The 9,412-nt window shown below is 35.5% G+C and overlaps 1 protein-coding gene across 8 annotated transcripts; it reads left to right on the top strand.

Moving 5' to 3' along the window:
• Window positions 1-213: 213 nt before the first annotated feature.
• On the top strand, window positions 214-8,832 carry LOC113720774 (uncharacterized). Of its 8 annotated transcripts, none has more exons than XM_072075299.1 (15): window positions 214-333; window positions 797-868; window positions 1,964-2,038; window positions 2,514-4,795; window positions 4,886-5,194; window positions 5,286-5,373; window positions 5,452-5,712; window positions 6,449-6,617; window positions 6,722-6,792; window positions 6,924-7,100; window positions 7,209-7,430; window positions 7,521-7,613; window positions 7,706-7,792; window positions 7,911-8,254; window positions 8,487-8,832. In XM_072075299.1, the coding sequence occupies exons 4-14, from the start codon at window positions 2,523-2,525 to the stop codon at window positions 8,247-8,249; spliced, it is 4,089 nt and encodes a 1,362-aa protein (XP_071931400.1). In that variant the 5' UTR covers window positions 214-333; window positions 797-868; window positions 1,964-2,038; window positions 2,514-2,522; the 3' UTR covers window positions 8,250-8,254; window positions 8,487-8,832. The 8 variants fall into 8 exon arrangements, with proteins under 8 accessions (XP_071931400.1, XP_071931568.1, XP_071931445.1 ...); XM_072075467.1 differs by having other exon boundaries at window positions 6,449-6,560; XM_072075344.1 differs by having other exon boundaries at window positions 1,967-2,038.
• Window positions 8,833-9,412: the final 580 nt, after the last annotated feature.

A 9,412-nucleotide genomic window follows, 5' to 3' on the forward strand; every position in this document is an offset into this window, starting at 1 on the left:
AATCTAAACATTAATTCTTTTCTTTTTATATAATTTTTTCCCTTTCCTTTTTCAAAAGAGGAAGAAGAGGCAGCACGAGTGATAGATGCGGAGTAGATAGAGGAAGAGTCTGAATTATTGAAAAGGGAGAGAGAAGCTGCCAAGACACTACAAAAAATTATTTTTTTCGTGACAAATTTTTCATGGAAAACTTGTTCTTGCGTGTGAAGAGTTGAGAATTCTGCACATGTACATATAAAATTGATTTGCTAGCTCGTTTTTGGCAGAATGGTGCAGCAGTCTGGTGCATCAGCTTTCGGAAAATTCAGGGTCAAGGATTGACTATTCTTGGAGGTGAGTCCTTGACAGGTTCAGTTCCCATTGGGCAGATATGACTTGTAAATTGCAAAATGAAATATTACTATATGAGCAAAATGGGTCCTATATTTTGGATTAACTCGAGAGTAGATCCAAACTTACGGTGCAATGTTCACATCTAGGTGTGCTAGACGCTTGTCTTGTGTCGAACATTTTTCCTGATTTATCCTGGTTATTTGTCTTTCAGTTTTTTGTCATACATGTGATGGGCAACCGGCTTTCAACAATTTTATCTACTACAATTTTCTTTCATTTTTCAATGTCTGAAACCTTGTTAAGGATTCATCTCTGATTGATCATTTAGTATGAGTCTTCAATGTGATGGCAGAGATACATGTTCAGTGTTTCTGGTTTGTCCTCTTGTTTTGTCATGAAAGTGTCTGAATGAAACTGGAATTTGTTTCCTATTTTTCTTCATTATTTGTTTCCTTTCATGCAGACCTTGTTCTGAAAGACAAGATTGTTGTTTATGATTTGGCTGGCCAAAGGATTGGATGGGCTAACTATGACTGTAAGTTCCCATATCAAGAGCATTTTCCAGCCGTTGGCTTGATTTTTACAGTGCCTTCTATTCATCATTATCTGATTGGATTAAAAGGGGAAACTTGGATTAAAAGTGAAATTGTTTTCTCTGATACAGATACACTTGAAATTCAGTTTTTAGTTCAAGATTCGCAGAATTTGGGAGGTTTGGGTTTTAATATGGGAATAGTCACATTGACAGATTGGCACAGGTCTAATTTAATATAGGACGTGGGAGCAATTCACGCAATAATGCGACACAGTCAAGTGTATTTTAGATTTTTTGGCTAAGGGCCCCTACTTATAAATTTGGAGCTGATCTCAAGGATAAATATTTATGGTGAAGTTGGCTAGTTTGATATTATGTCATGGGGAGCATTAAAAATTTGTACCAGACGAAAAATGCATCAGCAACTGGCCTATATTGTTAGGGGCTTTTATCTATTGGTTTGGGTATTTGGAGTCTATGGTGAAAATGGACCATCTGGTTTTAGAGGTTTGGTTGGAATGGGAGCTTTTGGTTCTTTTTGTTAAGAGGACGGCTATACATCCATCGTGTCCAACTAAATCCATGCAAGAAATGTAGGGAGTAACATCCAAAAAAAAAAAACAGTTTCACAATCATTGGCTCTTTCTGGTTTTCTGAAGTACTATAATATCCTTGCAAGTTTTATACCATAGGTTTTTTATGCCAGTTTTCAGTTAGCATTAGTAGGCAGGAAAAAGAAGGGAAACGTAAAGAAGTGCAGCACTTGTAAATTCTTTATCTAGTGTGACAACTTGATTATTACTCCTATTGGACAAAAAGTGATAGAATGTGACTGAACCACTACTGTTTGTCTTCCTTGCTATAGTTCCTAATCCATAACTTGACATGTTCCAAAAAAAACTAGCCCGCCATCAATTACTGAACCCAAGTAACCTAGCTAGCTAGTTGGAATGGATCTTTGAATGTTCTAAGTTTCAGAAGAAATCTTGATGATTTAATATGGATCCTTATCCAAAGTCAATCCTGTTCACAATAAAATAGTTTTCAGTCTACCTCAGCAGAGAAATATCTAATTTCGCATTTCTTCATATTCAGCAGAACAGACCTGCATTCTCACTACCTTGATAGAGAAGATAAGGAACAACCAGAGAAAAGATTGCATAATTTGAGGTATGTGGTTATTTGGTAGCTTACCATAAAGAATGAAAAGTGTTTATCATGACTGCTAGTTTCTTGCAAATTATGTTATGGTTTACATCCTTATTTGCGTAAATCAAGTTATGGGTTATGATGTTTAATGTTTTCTATATACTATACAAGAGCATATACAATTAAACAATAGGAGAATAGTACAATCAGGAATGTGTTTTTAGTTTTATTGAGTAGTATACCATTTGGTGTAATCAGTGAATAATCTAATGTGTTTTCAGTTTTATTGAGTAGTATTGCATTTGATGTAATCAGTGAATAATCTAAGTAGCTTGGAATTCATAACTAAGCCATAAAAAGTAGGTAAATTGTGAATAATTCTATGTCTTTTTGCCTCCTTTATCTTTTTATAGCTAGAAATTGTCTTTCCTCCTTTTTGAGTTATTCATCTTAACAATGCCTTGAGTTTAGTAAGTTAAGACTTTTCTTATTCTAGGTATCGGAAATGGATAAGAGCTGGATAAATGATCCAAATATTTTGTCAAGTCATTATAAGTTTGGTCTTAAGGATTTTATTGAATTTGCTAAGACCAATGGTATGGGATTGGATGGAAAATTATTTTGTCCCTGTAGGAGATGTAGGAATTCAAAGAGAAAAAGCATTTCTCAAGTTGAATCAGATTTATCGGAAAAAGGCTTTTGTATGTATTATAAAAATTGGGTCTTCCATGGGGAACCATTTTCTGCACACTCTTATATGTCAAGTGGAAAGAACAATAACCTTGATGAGAATGGTGTTGGAGGTGAGACAGATTTCATCAATGAAACAGTATATAATGACTTTGATATGAATGAAAATGGTGAATCTGATGAGTTACCTGATTTATTGGATGAGATAAGAAATGCACATGAATCAGGGACATCGAGTGAATGGGATTCAAAAAATTTTGACAAATTGTTAAATGATGCACAAAGAGAACTTTACCCGGGATGCAAAAAATACTCCCTGCTGCGTTTCATTGTTTCCTTTCTCCATATCAAAGTGATGAACCATATGACTAACAAGGCATTTGACATGATGCTAGAATTTTTAAAAGATGTGTTACCAGAAGGAGAAATACTTCCATCTAGTTTTTATGGGGCCATGAAAATTCTATCTGGTATTGGTTTGGGGTATCAAAAAATTGATGTCTGCAAATTTGATTGTGCATTGTTTTGGAAAGAAAATGAAAAGATGGACAAGTGTCCTATTTGTAAAGAATCACGATGGAAAGTCAATAATGGCAAGAAAAAAAAAGTTCCACAGAAGGTGATGTGGTACTTTCCATTAAAAGCTAGGTTGCAAAGACTTTTTATGTCTTCTAAAACTGCTGAAGACATGAGATGGCATGAGGAGAAACGGGTTAAAGAGGAAGGTATCATGAGACATCCGGCTGATTCTATTGCTTGGAAGGATTTTGATAAGCAATATCCTGATTTTGCTAAAGATTCTCGAAATGTAAGACTTGGATTGGCCACGGACGGATTCAATCCATTTGGTAACATGAGCAACTCATATAGCATGTGGCCAGTTATTCTTGTACCTTACAATTTGCCTGCATATAAGTTTATGAGAAAGGAATTTCTTATACTATCACTTCTTATTCCTGGTCCACGTGCCCCTGGAAAGGAGTTAGATGTGTTCTTAAGGCCAGCAATAGATGATTTGAAAGATTTATTTCATGGAATCAGCACTTATGATGCATATAGTGGACAAAACTTTCAAATGCGTGCAGCAATTTTATGGACTATATCAGATTTCCCTGCATATGGCTATTTGTCTGGATGGAGCACCAGTGGGTATAAAGCATGTCCATGTTGTCTTGATGATACTGCTTCACAAAGACTAAGAGGCAAAATATGTTTCATGGGACATCGTCGCTTTTTGAACCATGACCACCGTTGGCGAAAGCAAAAAGCTCATTTTGATGGAACTATTGAAACACGCTCCAGGCCAAAGGAATTTTCTGGAGAACAGGTTTTAAGACATTTAAATTCCTTGGCTGGTGTCTTTGGTGAGTTTGGTAAGAACCCAGTTACTCGGAAAAAAGGAGTTGATAAAATTCAGGGTAATTGGAGGAAAAAAAGTATATTTTTTGAGTTACCATATTGGGAAAAACTCTCCATGAGACATTGTCTGGATGTGATGCATATCCTTAAAAATACATGTGAAAGTTTAGTAGCAACATTGTTGAACATTCCTGATAAGACAAAAGATACTAATAAAGCTCGTGATGATCTACTTGACATGGGAATAAGGCACGAACTACACTTACATGATGATGGTACAAGGAAAACAAAGCCTCCAGCCTTGTATGTGATGTCTTCAAGTGAGAGAAAAGGATTTTGTGATTTTTTGAGTTCAATTAAGTTTCCTGATGGGTATGCTGCCAACATTTCCAAGTGTGTTAAAGATGGTAAACTGATGGGACTTAAAACACATGACTACCATGTCCTCTTGCAACGACTTATTCCAGCCGGCATTCGTGGGTATTTGTGCAAAGAAGTCAATGAGGCAATTTTTGAGTTAAGTGAGTTTTTTCGAGATTTGTGTTCTAAAACCCTTAAGATGGATGACTTGGAAAGGTTGGAGAAAAATGCTCCATTAATATTATGTAAGTTGGAAAAAATCTTTCCTCCTGCCTTCTTTGACATTATGATCCATTTGATTGTTCACTTGCCAAAGGAAGCAAAACTTGGTGGGCCAGTACATCCTAGGTGGATGTTTCCATTTGAAAGGTACTTCTTCCTTATTTGTTTGACTACAAATTTTGTTATTTTACTTAACATTCTGTTTTGGATAGAAAATTAACTCATGCTTTTGAAAAGGTATCTTGGATCCCTTAAAAAGTATGTCCGTAATCGTGCTCGTCCTGAAGGCTCGATTGCAGAAGGATATATTGCAAATGAGTGCCTAACATTCATGTCCAAATATCTCCATGGCATTGAAACAAAATTCACCCGCAAGAGACGCAACTATGACTATAATCAGGATAAGGCAGAGGAGCTGGTGGTTTTCTCACTAAGTGTTCGCCCATTTGGACTTGTTACACCTCCTACTAAATTATCTCAAGTTGAACTAGATGTGGCTCATAAATTTATATTGAATAACTGTGATGAAATAGAAGAGTACAGAATGTAAGTGCAATATGTATTTCAATTTTATATTTTCGATATTACTTCTTGTGGTTTATTTTACTTTATATTGGTAATACAATCTGAATTTCAGTAAGCATAAAGAGATGCTGCAAAGGATTCATCCTGAAAATGTTGATAGCAGACATGAAGATCAATTCACAGAGTGGTTCAAAGATCATGTAAGTTATACATATTATAAAAATAAGTTTATTAGTTATTGAAAACTGACTAATAGAGACTCGTTTTCTATTTTATAGATAAATCAGTTACACATTGATAAATCATTGGATGTTTCTGAAGAGCTGTGGGCATTAGCAAATGGTCCTATACCTTTCATGACAAAGCATTACTCAGGATGCATTGTAAATGAAGTTCGTTTCCACACAAGAGATCGGGATGATTGCCGTACAACACAGAATAGTGGCTTAGTTGTTGAGGGTGACCATAAAGGAAAACACATTGACTTTTATGGCTTTGTTAAGGCTGTGGTTGAGCTGACCTTTTTTCATGCATACAAGGTAGTCTTGCTTCAATGTGAATGGTATAACACAGGTAGCACAAACACAATAAAGAGTGATAGGCACTTTGTGACCATCGATATTAGATCACGTTGGTATCAAAATGATCCATTTGTTTTACCAAATCAAGTCCAGCAAGTCTTCTATATTGGTGATACAAAGTTGGGGAGACATTGGCGAATTGTACAACGTGTTCAACATAGGCATTTGTGGAACCTACCAGATTTGGAAGAGAACGATGGAGATGTGCTCAATGCAGATACAAGTTTTTTAGATGAATTATTGCAGCAAAATGAAACAAGAACTGTTCTGCCTATTGTCGAAGATGATGAACTAGGCCTCTTAAGCAGACAAGGTGTTGAAATTGAAGTTGTTCTGGAGAATCCTTTGCATACTTCCACTGGTGAAGAAGAGTATGGTGAAGAAGACAATGTTTTTAAAGAAGATGGCATGCTTATTGAATCTTCTGATAGTGATGAAACCATTGACATGGATATAGATTTAGATAGTGCTTAAGAAATAGCATAGAAGTGTCAAGTGAAAAGGTTTTTGGCATTGTAGAAGAAAGTGTTACTTTTTGTGGTTTTACCCAATATTGATCAAATTGATATCTTTTTCATGGTTTTAACTCTTTGTTAAGTTTTTGGTATAACTTAAATTTTGATCTCTGTTTATAATTTGACATCAAAATTTTACTAATTTGACTCCTTTTTTATCATATACTGTGTTATTGCAGATGGCACCTTCCGGGAAACGGTTGAAGAGAAGCTGCCCACCCAATACCAACTTGCAATCTGAACAACCACCAACTTCAAACTCAACTTTGGAGCATCAATCAGCTACCACAGGTGATGATATCCAGATTAATTCAAATAATAGTAATCCTACTCAAGCATTGGCGAATGGTAAGTGAAAATGCTGAATAATGATTTACTTATTACCATTCAATGTATGCATTTGTGATAATTCATAATAAGCATCAACTAGAATGTTTAACAATTGTTCTCAGAACAAAGAAAGCAAAAAAAAGGCCGGGGCCCAACCACGGGAAAAGTTATCGAGAAGATGATACGAGCTAATGTAAATGCCATTCAGTACTAAGATGTGTACATATATAATATTACTGTCTATTCAAGATTTTTTTTGTATAATCAGTTTCCTAGAATTTCAATTGGGGTATACCTGAATGATGCTTCATTTGTTAATATTAGGGAGGCAAGCCATTGGAAATTGTCTTTCCTGAAGGATGTTGCAAACCAATCAAGTATGCTGCTCAACTTGCTAGTGGTATAGGTTATGTTGTAAGGCACCTCTCTTCACTGAAGGACATACGCACATATGATGACATACCAAATGAGAAAAAACAGAACCTATATGGTGGCTTGATGGTACCAGATTACACCGTTGTCTTTTATAATGACATTTAGTGTGTTAATATTTATTTTGCTGACTTGACCAATTCTAAAAATGATCTATTTCTTAATGGTAATTTATAGGGATGGTTTGACTTCAAAGATTGGGAAACTGATCCTAATGTGGAAATGTATGTGGATGACATGCTTCAGAATAGCTATAGGCAGTGGAGGAATACTATGCACATAGATTATAAGATGTTGAAGGCAGCTGGAAAAGATCCACTTACCTCATGTCCTTATGACTGGATTGAGCAAGATGAGTGGAAAAGTATGTGTGATTGGTTCGAAGATCCTATATTCAAGGTGATTGGTTCTAGTTTTGTTTACTTGCATGATCTTAATTCTTTTGTTGCCTTTTATGTTTTGTCTAACTATCTTTTTGGTATTTAATAGAAAAAATCAGAAGCCAATACAAAGAACCGTGCCATGTTACCCTATCCGCACACTGGCGGTTCAAAATCAAATCATGTTCGAGCACAAGAGATGGTATATTACTGATTTTTTATTTCCATTTTGGCTTATATTTATACTAGGAAGAAAACTAGAGCTAACTCGTGATCTTTTATGCTATAAAATAGGTTCCACCAAGTGCAATTGATGCCTGGACTGCTGCTCACATAAAAAAGGATGGCCAATTTGTGAATAATACTGCAAAATCTCTCGATGTAATTTTCACTATAGTCGGCTGATTCTAGTAACTTTGTTTTTTATTAGTAACATGACATTTACATATATATTATACATTTAATGACTCTTTGAGTTATGTGAATCTAATATGTACAGGATGAGTTAAAAGAAGAGAGAAGGCAATGCATCGAGAATGGAGAAATTGTCAATGAAGTTAAAATTATGGAAAATGTCCTAGGAAAGAGGGCTGGTCGTGCCAAAGGGTTGGGTATGGGGGTCATACCACCCCAATCTTCTCGCAAACCCGAATCTTCAGCTAATAGAGCACTACTTGAAGAACTAAAACAGTGCAAGGAGAAGATTCAATGCTATGAGGAGCGAATTCAAGCACAAGATACCCAAATCCAAAATCTTGTACAAAGCCAGCAAGGGATACAAGAAATGCTGCAAGAATTCCTCGTTTGGAAACAGAAGCAGTGTGGAGGTTCTTCCTAGTAATGGTGAGTTTGTAGATCTTTATTCGAAACAAATGCATTTATGTGCAGTTACTTACTATTGTGGAACAACTTGGTTGCTTCAGCATAGTAATTATTCTTGTATTGCTTGTCCTCATGATTAGGTGGTCCCTAAGCAATTTGTAGTGATCATCCATGCATCATAACAAAAATACATCTTTTCCATGCCATTCTATTGTTTCTCTGATTTCAGATTTTTCTTGGTTTTATTGTACAGGTTTGGGATGAACGTTTGGGACTGCTTTTGGCTTTTGGCTTTTGAGTTTGGGATAAACTCAACATTATGGACTGCTTTTGGCTTTTGGACTGCTTTTAGCTCATACTGAAGAATTCCTCTATTTTGATATCATCCATCTCTAGTATTTTGTTGACCATGGAATTGAAGTCCATCTTTTGATTTTAGCACATGTTAGGTATATAGCAGTTATCTAGGGAGAAATAGCAATATTTATATTGGTTTCAAATCATGGAATGTAATGATATGTCGATGTTTGACATGGTTAACTTTTGTGGTTTGACATATTATGGTTGCCTACTAATGAAATTTGTAAAGTTTTGGTTGATATTTTGCTTGCATACTTTTATATTTTGATTGGGTGGAGTGTTTTAGTAGATGATATTATTACTTTGTTGTCACTAAAATTGCTAGGCTTAAAAATGCTACATGTTGAAATTAGAAACTAATATATTATAGTGATGCAGCTGTCGTCAGGAAAAATGACATTGAATTGTCATTAAAGTACGTCCAGCAAGTTTCAATGCATGACTTTTCTTGACAATCGAAAATTTAGTGACAAAGTTCAGGGTCTTTCCTGACAAAGGTTCGTCAAGAATATGAGGACTTTTCCTGACGACCGAATCGTCACGATTACCTTTCTTGATGACACGTCACAGAAAATGGAACTTTTCCTGACGAGAATTCCACTAGTTGTCAGGAAAACCTTTTGCCGACGTCGTATAGGTGACCAATTTTCTCTGACGACATGAGCGTCACGAAAACTTTTCCTGACAACATACGCAACTTTTCTTGACAAAGATTGTTGTCACTAGAAATATTTTTTTTTGTAGTGGACTTTTTCTTTCTTTTTATGTTTTCAAAATCTACTCTGGACTTGCGTATATGCAGATCGGTAAGTTCTTACG

This window comes from Coffea arabica, chromosome 1c (genome assembly GCF_036785885.1).
Source record: "Coffea arabica cultivar ET-39 chromosome 1c, Coffea Arabica ET-39 HiFi, whole genome shotgun sequence".
Lineage (NCBI taxonomy): Eukaryota > Viridiplantae > Streptophyta > Magnoliopsida > Gentianales > Rubiaceae > Coffea > Coffea arabica.